General features: G+C 39.6%; 1 protein-coding gene across 1 annotated transcript in view; it reads right to left on the reverse strand.

Annotated features, from left to right (window-relative positions):
• The window catches only part of PCSK5 (proprotein convertase subtilisin/kexin type 5), a 316125-nt gene that overhangs the window by 220535 nt on the left and 77693 nt on the right, over window positions 1–17897 (reverse strand). Inside the window, exon 3 of the mRNA XM_060154957.1 lies at window positions 15044–15157. Within this exon, the coding sequence (XP_060010940.1) occupies window positions 15044–15157 (114 nt within the window). The remainder of the gene's footprint in view (window positions 1–15043; window positions 15158–17897) is intronic.

Below are 17897 nucleotides of genomic sequence, written 5' to 3' on the forward strand. Positions count from 1 at the left end.
GCTTCCCTGGTGGCGCAGTGGTTGAGAGTCCGCCTGCCGATGCAGGGGACACGGGTTTGTGCCCCGGTCCGGGAAGATCCCACATGCCGCGGAGCGGCTGGGCCCGTGAGCCATGGCTGCTGAGCCTGTGCGTCCGGAGCCTGTGCTCCACAACGGGAGAGGCCACAGCAGTGAGAGGCCCGCGTACCGCAAAAAAAAAAACAAACGAGCATACTGTTGAACTATGGAACTTATGAGCAAGTCATCCAAACTCCCACAGCTTTCTACAAACAACTGCTACTAACAGTCTAAGAAAATACAACATTTCAAAGTGAATGGAAACCAGTAGACAAACATCCATTCATTGTTTCTACAGGTAGAAAATACAAAGTGAATCAAAATATTCCAGTTTATAGAAATTCTGCTCAAAAACCTGCAAAAGAACTGTAGCACCACACCTGAATCGAAATGAAACACACTAAAATAGAATCTGCAGATATGAAACTAGAGCGCAAATAAAACATTTTAAAACATATACGGACAGAAAAAAACAGAAAGATGTGAAACTAGAGTTGACTAAATCTTGGAAATAAATCAAAGACCAAATTATACTAGAAATAAAAACAGAATTACAAAATGTCCAAGAGAGAACTGATTCAACTGGAAATATAATCAGGAGCACTGAGGAAAGACATAAATGTATGAAAAGAACAAAACCAAAGCAGAAGTCAAAAGGATCCGAGAGCAAATAACTAATAAATAGGCAAGGAAGATCTAATACGCTTATAACTGTCTAATTTTTAATAGTAATATTTTTTAAAGAAAAATATCTCCTGGGCCTCTAGATCAAAAAAAAAAAAAAAAAGTTACTTGCAAGCAAAGAAAAGTCAACCACCAAGGTACTCTTCAAGTTCCAAGCCTATACAGTTATACAGTTAAGAACTCAGGGAATACTGCTCTTGCAATCCCGTCCTAGGTAGTCTAGCAGAGGATGTGCTTTATCCAATCAAGATCTGACCTGCAAAATAACTGAGGGTATGTGTGAAACATAGTTAAATATATACCTAAGGATAAAATCAGTAAATCTAAGTAAATCTAAGAATAAAAACAAAGGTGGAAACAAGGATGGAAGAAGAGTAAGTACTATGCTATGTGTTCTGACAAAGTAGAAATAATGAACTTAAAATGGGGGGGCAGTAAAAGTAGAAATGTTAAAATAGAATAAGCTAATGAATAGTCAGAGACTTAAGAGTTAAAGGATATGATTTAAACTTGACAAACCAAATACAGAAGCCTAAGTGAGAAAAGAGAAACTGAGATGTAAGTTATTTTTAACAATCACTAAAATATTATTTTATATATTTTATAGTTTATGTTTATTATATTTTATATTATATATTATAATATAAACCTTCCCCAAAGCCAAAAGAAATTATTTTAAAAGAGCAAAAACAGACCACGTAATGAAACACAGTAAAAATAACACAATACAAATCATATCTATCATAATAGGACAATATGACAATAATATGACAGAGTTCAGACTCTTTGGTTATATCTATAAGTGTCAGTAAGCTCAAAAGTCTCCACTGAAAGAAAAATGCATTAAAACTGGCTCACAAGGCAGAATCAAACTCCTAAAAGAGAGTAATTCAAATGTCCAAGAATAAAGGGTTATGGTAATGCAAAGATGTAAAAGCAGGCATTGTGATTCTGACAACAGCTAAAATACACAGAAATACTGTTTCTCACCTATCAAACTTGCCAAAATGCACCTATTGACAACAGGGCAAGGTGAAGGGAGCAGGTCCTCTCAAACACGGCTGATGGGAATGTAAACTATCCTAGACCCCTCTGAGGGGGTTCAGGCAAGATCTAATATTAAAACTATATCTGCTTCTACCTTTTGACTGAGCAATCCCACAGCTAGGAATTTACTCTGAAAATACACCTCCAACAACACAAAAATGTATGCACAAGGCTACTCAGTACGGAGTTATTTGTAAAAGCAAAATATTGAAAACAACCTAACTGCACATTCATCATTGTCTAGTCAAATAAATTATGGTAAGTCTACCATAACACAGCTGTAAAAAAAAAAGAATAAGGATCTCTATGAACTAACATGGAGTGATTTTCAGGTATATTAAGTGATAAAAGCAAAATGGAAAAATGCATTTATAGTATTCTCTGTATCTCACTTTGATAAATATGTTTTAAGTATTCCAAAATAAAAGTAATAAAATTAAACATATAATGATGGGGGAAGGAGCTCTAAAACTGACCAGAACTATCTAACTGTATATAAATAATGACATAATCATAGAGGAAAAAAGCATTTATTAAAGCAACTTTTGACTCAAGTAGTGTGACTGTATTGCCTCAGTGGGATATATTCTAAGAATAAAAAGAAATCTTGAATTCTACATAAGTAGGTTTGTGGTTGTCGGTGGTACTGTTGTAGTAATTCCAATACGTTTTTGTGTGTGCAGTAGTACATTTGTTGATATTGATAAGAACCATGGTTCTCACCGAAGCGGGGAGGGGAGAGAAATATGAAATGGGCTAAGAAGAAGAAGAAGCCATGCTCTAGAATTGGAATTGAAGGTAACACTAGGGATTCTAGATATACATCCCTCAGCTCTATCCACTGAAAAAGAGGCTACAACCAAGGACACCCTTACCACCAAACTCTGGACTTTTAAGTATCATTCCTCAATAAAGGAAACCATCTACTTAGAGAAATGGCTATTTCTAGGTCTGAGGCAGAGAGAATACAAGGTGAACATTTTGTTGTGCCATAAAGGAGAAAGCACTAAGCACTAAAAAAGTGATTGGGGTCTTCTCAAACGGGCTCTTCAGTCAACTTGAAAAGTTACCCACTAACCAAACGGGACAAGTTAAGAACCAAAAAACAAATAATGCCAGCAATGAATCATTCCATTTTAAAAGAGTACATGAACTCATAATGATATTAAAAAGGTATGCAGAGTGAAGAAGGGATTACAGAATTAGAAAATCATCATCTTGTGACCACTGATCTAATGATTAATTTAGGCGGACATTAGCAATAGGTGCTAAAATCTTGGGGAAAAGTTGACAGGAAACAAGGTAATTCACAAGTCTCAAACTATCACCCCTCAAATTTCCTATTAATTAGAGAACTAAAATGTACCTTTACAATGGAGAAATCTAGCAAATACCTCAACCAACCAAAGAAATAAATTTAACATCACCAAAAATGAAACTTCTAACATTCTACCTCCTAATATGAATCACTGAAAAAGGTATCATCTCATCCGGGTAGTTTTCGCACCAAAAACGTTTTATTCCTCTAAAGTCCTGAAAAACCATCAAACAAACATTCAAATAACAAAGTGTGAGTTATTTCACAAACTACCAACCTGGACTCATCAAAATCATCAACATGAAAGACCCCTCCTCACCACTCCCCACCCCCAGTAGGGCAACTCTTCCAAATTAAGGGAGATAAAACGATAGAACAAATAATGTCAATGTATGATGCTAGGTTCTGGATCAAAAGGCACACATCTATTAAAAATATTTTTGTGACCACTGGAGAAATCTGAATATGGACAGTAAATTGGATAAGATCACTGTTAACTTTCTTAGAAGTGAGAATGGTACCTTGGTTATATAGAAAAATACCATTCTTAGGAGAAGCATCCTGAAATATTTAGGGGTGTATTCTTACCATGTCTGCAACTTCTTTTCAAAATTCAGGGGGAAAAAGTGTGTGTGTGCAAAGAGAGAGAGAATATTAATTTTGGTTAAATCCAGGTGAATGGAATGTGTATATGTTCCTACTATTCTTTCCATTTGTCTATAGATTTCATATTTATCAAAACACTGGGGGTAAAACATGACAGGCAAAATTAAAAAAAAATAATAATCAAAATGTTAGGCCCCAAAGGGCACAAAGCACAGAGCTCATGAGATAATGACAGATTTCAAGATGATCCAGGGAGAGGCAGTTGCCATCTAGGCACACCAGGACCCAAGAGGACGCCAAGCCAGCGCCTACAGACTACCCACCGCCCTGTCCACAGACACTGCACGTTGCCCTTGCTAAGGCGGCAAGCCAGCTATCTCTTCTTTAAGGCTCTGTGGTGAGGGCTTCTCAACAGCTGCCTTCACTCACTCTGCCAAGGAGCCTGCATGACAAAGATGCTCACCCATACCAAGATTTCTGTTGGGGTGGGGTGACCTCCTTTCCTGAGCCCATGATGCTCTGTGCACTTCAGTTACCTCTTACTCACTCTCCTTTGAAATCACTTTGTCCCAAAGGTATCCCCAGCAGGTTGAATTATGCCTGATACGGAAGACGAGTTCAATACATGTTGTTGAATAAATAAAATAATTATCAATTTACTTTTTTCTGTGGGAATTACATTCCCTGTTGCTTTCCTACATTTTCCTCCTGTTACACATTGAATTAATGCTTTTACTGAGCGTTCTATGGTAACTCCTAGTTCTTAATTCCTGGGAGGACAGAACTAATTCAGTGTTCATTAGTGTGTATGACTAGTTTAAATGATTTGCTCACTGCACATTTCTTTTACTCGTCCAGAGTGTATCAGGTTTGATCATTACGGATCTCCTTAATCTTTCATTTTCTTGGACAAACTCCCACAATTATAAATGTTTCTAGTCCTGCTTTTCTGTAATATTTGTAGTGAAAGCTGGTGAAATAGGGATCAGATGTGATACACAACCTGGAATCCAGACCATCAGGTGTGTGTGGAGTGACAGGGATACAAGTTTCTGATAAACTGCATGGAAGTGTTTTTGGGCTGAATTGCTCATTATGGAAAGAAAGGGCTGTCTGAGTAGCGTATATTTCTGGTGACTGAAAATATACAGGGTGGGTATTGCGCACGAGCTGAGGGCTTCAATTAAGTTATTTTTCAGGCCCATCCCAATCTGGTGGCCTTTGAGGGTTTTCTTTTTTTTCAGTATCTTCTTAAAGACCACATTCAAGGTACTAACTGCAGAAACATACACAGCATGTTTTTCTGGACAGTCCATGGATGGGAAGCAGAAGGTCCTGGGCTACGGAGCACAGGCATGAAAGCAAAATGAGAATGGGCATATAAAACATTTCTACAGAATAGGAATGACATTTAAAAAATATGTATACCTGCTATGTTTAACCTACTACTGCTAAGAGTCCTGCTGAATTTCTTTAAGTTCACTAAAAGATAAGGATGATTTCTTTATCGCTAGGTAACAAACCCAAACATCAAGTTTTTAAGACACTAATTTAACTAAATTTCAGGAAACCACGCAAAGAGATCATTAGGAGAACACAGTCCTATGCTACCTGGGCATAATTTTCTTTTCTTTGCTTCAGACATGCTAATTTGGTATGTCTAGATCAGAACGTCTATCCTGGTAGGCTTTTTACCAAGAGACTCAATTCACCTCCCCAGAAAACTAAAACAGAAAAGAAAGCCCCACAAAGCTACATTTCTTCCAAGTAGTCTTTAAGATTATTCTGTAAGTTTTGTACCAAATATTTGAATAGACACCATCTAAACAGACTAGTTTTTCTTTTTTTCCTAGCATAAAGGAAGAAATTAGGCTTCTTATCGGGTTCTCCTCCTTTTAATCAAGGAAAGAATAATCAGTAAATGCATTTTGTACTTTGTCCACATCGTCTACCATAAAGAATAGCATCTTTGTATTATGAGCCCAGTTTGATTCTGACCTATGCAATTAAGTAATCAAATCCTATTTCTGGAATTTATAGTTTTATTCTACTTGCCTCAGTATAATTTGACTGCATCTGGTATGGAGCAGCTCTTGGTGCCCATACCATTTGCACATTAGATTACCTATCGCTAGCCTAGAACCCCATACCCAAGGCTGAGATTGTCTACCAAGGATTTTTTTTTTTTTTTTTAACATTTGAGAAACTGGAAAAATCACATTGAGGTGCATGTGTATTCTATTTGAAAATGATTATTACTTTCTCCTCCCTGGGCAATTTAGGCGTTTTCTTCTGATTCTTCTCATCCCTGGATTGCTAAGAATTATTGCTCTTACTCCATTAACTTCCCAGCCAAGTTCACTGCCAACCAAAATTAAGGAAAAAAACAGCATTCCAGACACCTTCCTCTCAGATAACTTTAGAACTGAATTCTCAACACAGGACACTTGAAGGCACCATCAGCTTTCAGGAAAAGCCAAACTCAGTTCTGTGAATTTGGTCTCAATGACCAACTCGCTCCTCACTTCATATCCATAAACATTTGTGGAGCGCTTACTAAGAGAACCCTACTCATTGGCAGAGAAATATGTTAAAATCAACCAAAAATGTGCCTTGATCACTAGAACTAATCCCGATACTGGGTGAAAAGTAAATAAGAAATGAGGAATTCAGAGAAACTTTGATAAAAGAACTTGAATCAACATGTTAAGAAGACAACCACAGATTAAGTGAGTTCAATGGTCAATGCTATCTGCTCTCCAGCAGAAAATGCGTTACTAATTAAAGAAAAATCACTAAAAGCTTGATGAGAACAACTTTATGTTAACAGACGCTTCATCATGTTAGAGTCAGACCCAAAGGGCCAGAATACAGACATACTTTTACTCTTTGAAAGTAAAGCTGAGAAGATAAACTACCAGTATGGAGTAAGTTATGTCTTGCTCAAGGAAATTAATAAAGGTCGTAATAATTTGCACCAGGCAAGAATGAATATTATCTGAAGTGATTTTTTACTGGCCTCTTAGAAGCACTTTGACCAGTTAATTATAGGTTAACTTAATACCTCTAATATACTGACTTCATCACAAACCTCACATGGGGTAATGAAATCACATGAAATCATCACAATCATCGTGAGCTGTTCAGCAAGTTCCAGTTAGGGTTCTGCTACTGGTACCCTCAGTGGACTACCATCAACTGAGTAGACAAACTGACTATAACTACCCTAACCTCTGCCCATAAAATGCTCCACTTACGCTTCATTAAAGAAAGCACCGTCTAGGGAATGTCAATTGGTACAGCCACTATGGAGAACACTATGGAGGTTCCTTAAAAAACTAAAGCTAGAACTACCATACGACCCAGCAATCCCACTACTGGGCATATACCCTGAGAAAACCATCATTCAAAAAGAGTCATGTACCACAATATTCATTGCAGCACTATTTACAATAGCCAGGACATGGAAGCAACCTAAGTGTCCATCGACAGATGAATGGATAAAGAAGACATGGCACATATATACAATGGAATATTACTCAACCATAAAAAGAAACGAAATTGAGTTATTTGTAGTGAGGCGGATGGACCTAGAGTCTGTCATACAGAGTGAAGTCAGAAAAAGAAAAACAAATACCATATATATGGAATCTAAAAAAAGTGGTTCTGAAGAACCTAGGGGCAGGACAGGAGTAAAGACGCAGATGTAGAGAATGGACTTGAGCACACGGGGAGGGGGAAGGGTAAGCTGGGACAAAGTGAGAGAGTGGCATGGGCTTATATATACACCACCAAATGTAAAAGAGATAGCTAGTGGGAAGCAGCCGCATAGCACAGGGAGATCAGCTCGGTGCTCTGTGACTACCTACAGGGGTGGGATAGGGAGGGTGGGAGGGAGGGAGACGCAGGAGGGAAGAGATATGGGGACATACGTATATGTATAACTGATTCACTTTGTTATGAAGCAGAAACTAACACACCATTGTAAAGCAATTGTACTCCAATAAAGATGTAAAAAAATAAAATAAAAAAGAAAGCACCTTTTACTATTTTATCCTTGGTGTCAAAGACATTGTAAGGACTGGGAAAAAATAAATCTCTGCTAAATATGAATGAATGAATGATTCCATACATGAATGAACATTTGCCTCATAGGAACTTTCATTCAGTTGGGATTTTCCAGGCTGTAAAACAAATATGGACTTACACTTAGGATTCAAGTTTGCCTTTTCTTGGAATTATCACTTATGAGTATTTTTCTTTGGTGTTAATTTATTCATTCAGTGAACACAAAGTTTTCATAAAGGAGGAGCATTATTCCATCTCAGGCACTCATGTGTTTGACTCCCCAGATACACTTGGCGGGCATCTGGGAACTTGGGTTTGGGGAGGGTTCTCACCGTTTCTTCATAAGTATGTCTCACTGCGTCTACACTGGTTACACAAACAATACGGTTTGTGCTGAACGCCTCTGAGATTATGGAATTCGGGTACATGGAAGGCACTGGGTACCTACACGACCAACCCCCAGTGAAAACCCTGAGCACCAAGTCCCTCACGAGCTCCCTGGTAGACAACATTTCACATACGTTGTCACAATTCACGCTGGAGGAATTAAGTGCTTTCTGTGTGACTCCACTGAGAGAAGTCTCTTAGAAGCTTCAGCGTGCTTTCCCCTGAACTTCACCCCATGTGGCTTTTCATTTTGCTGATTTCGCACTGTATCCTTTCACTGAAATAAATCATAGCTGTATGACTCTATGCTGAATCATGTGACTCCTCCCAGTGAATCACCAAGTCTGGGGGTGGCCTTGGGGACCCCAACAAGGGGACACACTGAGATTGAAGTAGTAATGAAACAAAAGCATGGGATACAACAGTCAGGAACTCACGGGGTGGGTCTGAGCTGGAACTCAAGACCTGGGCCTACTGGTGGTATGTGTCTCTCTAAGATGTACTCTCCAGTTCAACTTGCCATGTGGACCTAGAGGAGGTTCAAGCAGGAATGAACTCAAGAAAGCATCTAGTCCAGATTCCTCATTTTTTTCAGATGAGCTAAGGTTGAGAGCGCTAAAATACCTTTCCATGGGACACAGAGCTAGTTCGAAGCAAACACTGGTCCACCAAAACCACATCTCAACCCCCAGTAGTTCCTACCAGGAAATCACTTGCTGCTTGGCTGGAGTCCGTCCTTTCTCGGAAGCCCTCCTACTTACGTCAAGACGGGCCACATGGTTGCAGATTTACACCATGTTGCATTTTCAATTAAAACAGCTAAATGGGGTGCTATAAAAGGATGATTTCCAAGCTGCCAGGACAATAATGCCCCAAACTCCACCAGATTTTATTAGAGTCAAGTGACAGTATGTCATTAGGAAAATGTGTGCCAACCACAGAAACAGCAATGCCTCACACTCTTGGAGAACTGAATACCATCCAGTTGGCTGAGAAAGAACCATGTGGCTTACAATCATTTTTCACAATTACTATCCTAGCTAGTTCATAGTTTTTGGCAGATATACCTCACACGCATAGCCGAACTCAGCTAATTTTTACTCTGCTGATCGACAAATATGATTTTTTTTCCTCAAAGAAACCACCCAGAGAGCTTTCATGAAATTTGAGGTAGTGCATCAAAAAGTGAGCCCATTTGTTAAAACCTGCTTTAAAAAATTCATATTAAGTAGGCCACCCAATATTCATTACAAAAAATTCTGTGTTAAGAATACTCACTAGTCATACTCACAACTACAGTCTGAGAATCAAATAGCAAGACTGCACAAGGCCTTCTTTGCTTTTCTCTTTGGAATTGAGCTTGCCTTCCATAAGGCAGGAAAAAAAAATTTTTAAGTTCTTTACTATGGGCTTCTCCAAAATCAGTATTAGTTCTTAACAGTTAGACAAGAAATACTGTACAATGCTAAAACACGTTCCTAAGGCAATAAAATATTTACATGACTAAAGGAATAAAAGAGCTATTCTATTAAACTTATATTTTCCTCCAAGTTTCATTTCCAGTTTGGCTTCTTGGGACTCTTTGTCAAGAGCCTGAGTACAAATTTCATGTATGAATGTGTTTCAGGATGACTTCAGAAAATATAAAATCTACTATAAATTGAATAATCCCTCCCACAAAGAGAAACATCCTGCCAACAAAGGGGAACTCCCCCCACCCCCCACCCCCGATTTCAAATGCAGCATCTGCCGTAACTCTGTAAGGGATGAAGGGACACTATTAGGACAGGATTCACAACGGGCTTCAACTGTATACATAACGTTCTATTCCTTAGATTGGGGGTGGGTGGACCTGCATTTGTGGTATTCTTTCAAATTTCTGTATGTCTTAAATATTTTGTAACAATTTACAAAAAATTAACTCCCTGAATTTGCTCAATTGGCATTCGCAGACCCTTGAGGAGGCATCTTACTTAGGCTTGCTATCTCTAGAGTCAAACTGAATTTTCTTCAGGGGGTCAAAATGGTCCATTATACCAGCTGGGTACATTAAATCCATGTCTATTACACTGAGTTCCCAAAGACTTGGCCAAATCTTCACAACCTTTCCTATCAGATATCCTTTGTCTGTGGAACATCTTGAAAGACTATATAAGCCAAGGATATTTTTCAATCAGTGCAAGTAAAGTGAAAATATCTTTTTATATTAAAGCTGCCAGCTTCTCAAATAGAAAATTTTGTAAGAAAAAGGTATAAGATCAAGAGGAACAAATTAAATCAACCGAGTGCACTTTAAAGTGTCTCATAAGTTTTTAAAAAGCTCTTCTTCCTCCAACTGATAATGGGAAGATGGAGGCCAGCTGTGTTCACATAAACCTCCTGTTGAAAATATGATAGAGCACGGAGATCTCAAAGCAGTCCTGAGAGTCAAACAGCATCAGCTCAACTGGGAACTTGTTAGAAATGCAAATTCCCAAATCTCCGCTGGGGGGCGTGAGAGGGGTGGGCAGCAATCCCTCCAGGTGATTCTGATGCCAGCTAGTATGAGGTCCAGGGACTCGGAAGTTGGAAGTCTAGCCTCTGGAGTCAGAGTGACCGGATTTGAACACCAGGATCTGCCCCTGGTAAAGAGTGTGACTTTGGGCAAGTTACTTAACTTGTCTCTGCTTTATTCCTCAGTGTAAAATGAAGACAATAACGGTTCCCAGCTCACTGGAACACTGGCAATAAGATAATATTATACATGTAAAATCTGGCAAAATGTTTGACAAAGACTCAATAAACGTGAGCAATTATTTTCTCTACATGATCACAGATGTCCAAGTTTACTCATCTATTATTTGATTAGCATTTATTGAGCATTTACCACAGACACAGGCAGTGAGTAACTCACGACTCCTGGCTGCATACTAGAATCACCAGGGAATTCTGATGAAATCCTACTGCCTGAGCCCTCCTCTCTACCAAAAATAACAATCTCTGGTAGTGGGACCCGAGCTTGGATATCCATTAAAAACTACTCTGGACATTTTAATGGAAGAAGCAAATCTACAAGCAAAAATTACAACCCAAAGCCCATGGAGCTGGGTGTATGCACACGATCCCAGAGAAACGTTTAGGGAGGAGTCGTTGGCCCAGCAAACTTTCATTGGCACTTATATATTCCTCTCCTGCGTTACTGGTCTTCTTAGGAAGCACGATTTCCTAAATCCTCAGTGCTTGCCACCATCCTGACAAAGAGGAGATGCTAGAGTCTGTCAGCGCAATGAGGAGCGAGCTCTGTTTCTACGCCTAGAGCCTCCCAACTCCTGGAAGCCTGAGCACAGTGTTCCAGGTCAGAGGAGTAATTAGACAGCTGTCATCTCCATAACAAACTCTTGTATATATACCTTTCCTTGAATATACTGCCCAAGCCTCAAGGCTAGACATAATGGTTTCACATACCATTTCCAAGGGGAGGAGTGACAGGGGCAAAGCTTTTAAATTAATTAAAAGAGACACTCAGGCACACTTCATGCCATTCTTTAATCTCTGTTCTCCTGTGATAAATATAGACTGACAGGACCAGGCCCAGGCTAACGAGCTGAGGGTAGGACCCTATGGCGGCTCACCAAGCAGCCCTCAGAAACACTGCGGCAGGACCAAGGGCTCAGAAAAAGGAAGAAGGAAATCAGCACCTTCCCCAACTGTGTCACTGACATGTCGCCAGAGCGCTCTGAAGGATGCCCACTGCACATGTGATCACACCCCCCTTCGACTAGTAGCAATGAAAACAACAGATAAAAAGAAAACAGCATGTACTGTAATTAAAAAGAGAAGAATAATAACAATTATAATTTACTGAGAGTTTTCTAGTGTCAGGCAGTGTGCTAAAGGCTTCCCGTGCAGTATTTCATTTCATTATGGTAACAAGCTTCCCAACCATCCTTCCCTCCTAGTAGTATACACATGCTTGTGTAGTTCCCTCACACACTGAATCAGAGTTCACACATGTGGCCAAGAGAAGATTACAGAAGTAACTGCGACTTCTGAGCTTAGATCATAAAAGACGTCACCGCTTCTTGACACAACCTCTTGAATCACTTGCGCTGGGGGAAGACGGAGCCATGGAGCCAGGTGGACACTCAAGCAGCCCCACGGTGAGGCCCACGTGGAGAGGAACCAGCCTCGTGACTAGGCCACCTTAGAAGTGGACCCTCCAGCTCCAGTCATAGCTTTGAGTCTTCCAGCTGAAGCCCCAGACATCACAGAACAGAGAAGTCGTCACCACTGGGCCCTGTCTGAATGCCTGACCCACAGAACCCAGAAGATCACTGTCTTAAAAACTAAGCTCTGTAATTTATTATGCAGCAATAGCTAACTCATACGTAAGAGCTGGATACTCTTATAGCTGACGAGAGTTTAACTGATTCAATCGTGGGCGTAGCAAGTGAAATAATGGGGATTTGAATCCATGTTTGCAGATTTGAAGTTCTGACTCCTATTCTGTCACCACTCCTTGACAGATAAACATATGGTGTGTAACCTATTTCCCACCCCTTTCATTAAGGGAAGAGTATGTATGTAATAGGAAGTTTTGAAGTATTTTGGTTGTCCCCAAGATACTTTGCCCATCCTACATGGCACCCGCCATTCTGCCTTGTATTTCAGCTATTTCTCCATGGATAGATTAGAAGTTCCTGGAGGGTTGGAGTAGTGTCTTCCTTATGACGGTGCTTGTAAATAGTAGAAGGATGGGGATAGGATGCCACTTTAATCCCCTGGACTCCCATCAATCGGGCTGGTTTGGCAACTCTGCTCCACTGCTCTCAGGCTGGGTGATCTTAGGCAAATGGCCTACATTTTATGAGCCTCAGATTTCTCACTCTTATAACACGGGGCCAATATTAATGCACACTTTTGTTCACACTACATTAGAAAAATATTAGCACAAATAAAGTATGAGCACATTGCCTGGCATGTGCTAAGTGCTCGACGAATGTTACCTATTTGAATTATTACCATCAAACGTGTTGAAAAACATCCAGTATTTTAAATGGCCGAACAGAAGCTCTTCCCTCTCACCCTTTCCTTACATCATAAGAGAATTTCCAAAGAAATGGCAGTGGTTCCTGGGAGTGAGGGTATCTCACTCTATAAGCACTGAAACCTTTGGTGTCACCTTGGCCGTGGCTCCTACGACAGCCCAACCTGCCCTGCTGGAGTGGTGAGAGGGTAGAGGGAAGCTGCTGTACACTTCCACTGTCCAGTGGGACATGTGCAGACGGCAATTTGGTTCTTTCTTGCAAAAAGATACGTAAGGCAAAGAGGGTCTCACTCCCCCCAGCCTTATAAGCAGGGGTGTAGGGGGATTTTGCTTGCATCCTATCTCTTAATCCCATTACATCCTTATCATCTTGTCAGCACAGACAAAGCTCCTTAGCTCCTGCCAACGCTCCCTCTAATGCCTTCCCTTGTGGTTCACTCTTTCTTGGTCTTGGAGCTAATAAGCTGTCAAATGTCTTACTGTCCCCTCAGGTGATTTCTACTCAAATGCTGTTTAGCGTCCCACCTCCCTTTGAACTTAGCTTTATGGCTCCTTCCTTCTTACACAGAGTTCTCTGTGTAAAATTCTGTTTGGGGTCCAAAATCTTTCCACAACCTTCCACTTCCAGGTAAGACTAAGAAAAGGGAAACTGGGAGAAACGCCAGCTACATTCACCCATGTCCAAATAAACACAAATTCCTAGCGTTGCTAGGTGCTAGGTTAGATTCTCAGATGGGAGGATATAAGTGACCCCCTGCCCAAAGTAACAGAGCAGATTTAAAAATACAACAACTATGAAACAAAGTGCCAAGGGAAGGATGCCAGGAGTGGCAGAGGAAGGACAAACACGGACAGGTGAGGACATGGGAGACATGAAACAGTCAGCCTTGGGTGTGGGCTCTGAGGGATGGACAATACTGAACCGAGGATGTGGGGAAGGGCAAAAGACCACTCTGGGCAGAAGGAATGAAATGCAAGGAGGCAGAAAAGCATCAGACAAGTATGTGGAATGCAATGGATTCGTAGAGAAGCAGGGTCAGGGAGTGCAAAAAACAAGGTAGATTGGAGGAGATAACTATGGCGACAATTTGCAATAAAGATTTTCAAAAAAGAGAAAAGTTAAGGTCTTTTGCAGATTATAGAGCAAATAGGTAACATATGAATTTCATGATTAAGAATAAGTAACATATTCTAATCAATTTCTCAGGTATCATGAATATAAAACCCTAAGACTAGAGAAGTGTCAATATATTTTCAAAGGCGACATCAACTGAATTTCTAGATCACTCTTCCCAATATGTTAAATTTCCCTCACTGCAAGTTTTTGCTTGAAGCAATGAACTAGCTACAAGTCAAATACTTTTCAACTGCTTTTTCCCTAGTCTAGTTTTAAAAATTGTTACCCAAAGTGAGAAGGCACATTTAGACAACTAAAGTCAGGAATCTGTTACCTACTCGCAAAGTCATTTCAATGATTTCCATGAACCAGTACCATTAACCAGGCTGGTTCCAGGGTGGAGTAGATGAGTAACAGAGGTGAACATAACTATTGCTAGGTCTCGGGGTGTCTGCCCTTAGTATATTTTTCTATCTTCTCGCCCAAACTTACCAAGCTACCACACAGAGTAAGATCTCAAACAGAAATAGCTTCAGAATCATAACTCCCTTCTTTCTCCTTAGACCTAGAGAGCTAAGTTCAAAAAAGATCCAGAAAACATCACAGGCCATCAATCTCCATCTTGACACAGGACAAAGTCTCTGGCCGCTGTTTCTGCGTCCTCCCAGTCCTAACAGACAATCCCTGCACAACACAGAACAGAACGCCGTGGCCCCAGGCCAGGCAAACTCACCATATACCACATGCTTGGCCACTTGGGATCATTGAAGTAAGTGGACTGGGCGTGGCTAAAGTCATAATCCCTCTTGGTCCGTTTTTTTACCACTTGTTGTTGGATCCACTCCACCTGCCAAGAAGGACATTTGGTGAGTGTTCAAGTTCCATCAGGGTTAGCACAACATAAATGACAGTCTGGGACATTTCCATCTGGAGTCAGTTCTGTTTAAGGCACAGGTTTCATTCTGGCAACTAGAATCTCCAGCGCATAGAGATGCCCTAGAAACCTGGTTCTATTTTATCTTTAATGCAGGTAGGCTTTGTAGTCTTTTACAACAGATCATTCGTATTTCTCAACAACATGCTCACCCCTTTAGCTTTTTCAGAAAGCATACTTTACTCCCAACTTATTGCAACTTGATAGTGTTAATTTTTAAAGCTAATTTATTCAACCTGACCTTATACTAAGGGCTAGAAAACTTCTCTAAAGGTCCAGTTAATAAATATCTTTGGCTTTGCAGGTCATACAATCTCTGTTGTAACTACTCATTCTGCCATTGTAACACCATAGACAGCACATAAACAAATGGGTGTGACTATGTTCCAATAAAACTTGATGTATAAAAATAGGTGGGAGGCTGGATTTGGCCCACAGGCCACAGTTTATATCAAAAATTTTAAATGGTCTGGGATTACACATCAAATTAAGAGAATCATCCTCGGACCAAATGCTCTAGGATCACAAATTTTTTTTTAAAAAATGGCTGTCTATAACAGAGTGGTGGAAAAAGCACTATTCAGGTAATCAGAAAACCAAAGCCCTAGACTCGTCTCTGGTACAAAATTGGAGAAGTCACTCAACTGTCTGAGCCATACGTTCCCTGTCAGCTCCAAAATTCAAACCCTCTACATTTGAGAAAGTCTTAACATTTAGCCACAATTAGTTTTTAAAAAGCAACCGGGAACTTTGAGTTTAATACAGAATTGTAAGCTAAATGGTATGGGTATGAATGGGGGTACTTTTAAAAACAGTTAATCATTATGGCAATATAAGAATAAGCATGTTTCATTTTGAACGGAGCATCTCAGATACAGTATCAGCCCGGTGGCATTCTACCATTTGTTCCTAAATTCTCTTTGTTTGATTTCTTCTGGCCACAGCTAATTCCGTTGTAATACTCTAAAATGTTTCCACCATGTATCTCTACTCTCCACAAAGGAATTAAAAACTGGTGGGGGGGAGGAAGACTTTGTGGCCCACTACTATGATCTGTGATTCCATACCCATCCATTCAGTAAAGATTTCAGAACCTCTCTTGACTACTTCAAAGATTACTGGAGGAGAAGGAATACTAAAGGACCAATTAACAAGCTCAAAATGCATAAATAAGGTACTAAGGCCAAAAGCCCAACTAATAAATTTCTATCATTCTCATATTGGGAAATATTATTCAACAAGAAGATTGGTATGCAAGATGAATTTAAATAGTGAATTCTTAGTTACATCACTAACAAGGCAAACAGAATCACACAGCCTCCCAAATAAGATCTATTTATGATTTGGACCACAGCTAAGCATCATATATGTGCATTTTCTGCTAGATAATTTAAGCAAAATTATCAGTACAGAGAAAAGTCAATAAATGAAAAATAATATACTGGAAAATGAAAGTTTTCTGTTCCTGCTTTAATTAATCTAGACCAAGTGACTCAGTGGCACTGAATCATTCTACATCACACACACATGCACACACGTGTGCACACTGGATAAAAGGTATTACATGTTATTTCTTTAAACTATTGGACAATAGCTGTCAGGCAAGCTAATAAGGATCTTGTTTTTTCTTTACTCGAAGAGACTGCTATTTAGAAATCACACTGAAACTAATGGGGCATTAAAAATGTGTGTAATTTTTTTAAATGAAGAGAGTAATTTTTAAAGTGACCATGTTTCTAAAAATACAGAACAAAATCAATTTCCTTCTCAATCAAAGTGGAGCAGCAAGCATGAGCGTGCATGTATTTTGTCTATTTCCAGAAAACATTTTAATCTCTTTATTTCAAACAATCTTTCTAAGGAATGAGTTTCATAAAGTCATTTATTCATTCAATATGCAGTAAGTGCTTATTCAATACCAGACACTGTACTGGGAATTTAAAGATGACTAAGAATAATCTTTGCCTTTGATGGACCTAATTTTATCAAGGAATATTTAGCAATTATTCTACAATTTTCCACTTCATAAAAATGTCATTATCTTCATGAATGACATGTGATGCAGGAACTATCACTATACTAATTAGACCATTTATGACAATTTTGACTATGCAAATTACATTTACAGTCCTTATAGTACTGTCTCTTAAGACTTATCCCAATAAGATGGAACTAGTTCATATTTGCACACTTGGTAAAAGAAGGCTGCAGATCTGTTTAGACCAAATGCTTTTCAAACTAATTATATATTGGCAGTGATCTTTCCTAAGAGAGCCTCCATAAATCCTGAACTGCCAACATATATGTGTTCACAAATCAGAAGGTGTCAAATCTCGTGTGGACTCAATCAAGAGACGGCTTAAGCTCAGAACAAGTCTACAATAGGGTAGGGTGGATAACTGTCTCTACAATGACACTGTAAGTATGCACTTCTCCCTACATGTGTGCGCGCAAGCGCACACACACACACACACACACACACGCACAAATGGACAAATGGGATAAGTATGTGAGAAAACCAAGTGACAGCCATTTTCCCAGATGAACTACAGGTACTAAAATAGAACAAAATACCTCACCAAACACCATCTCTTCTGTAATTTTACCAAACAAAAATGCTTGGTTACAGGGTTCAGTGGCTAGAAGATAGCAC

Source organism: Lagenorhynchus albirostris, chromosome 7, assembly GCF_949774975.1.
Source record: "Lagenorhynchus albirostris chromosome 7, mLagAlb1.1, whole genome shotgun sequence".
Classification (NCBI taxonomy): domain Eukaryota; kingdom Metazoa; phylum Chordata; class Mammalia; order Artiodactyla; family Delphinidae; genus Lagenorhynchus; species Lagenorhynchus albirostris.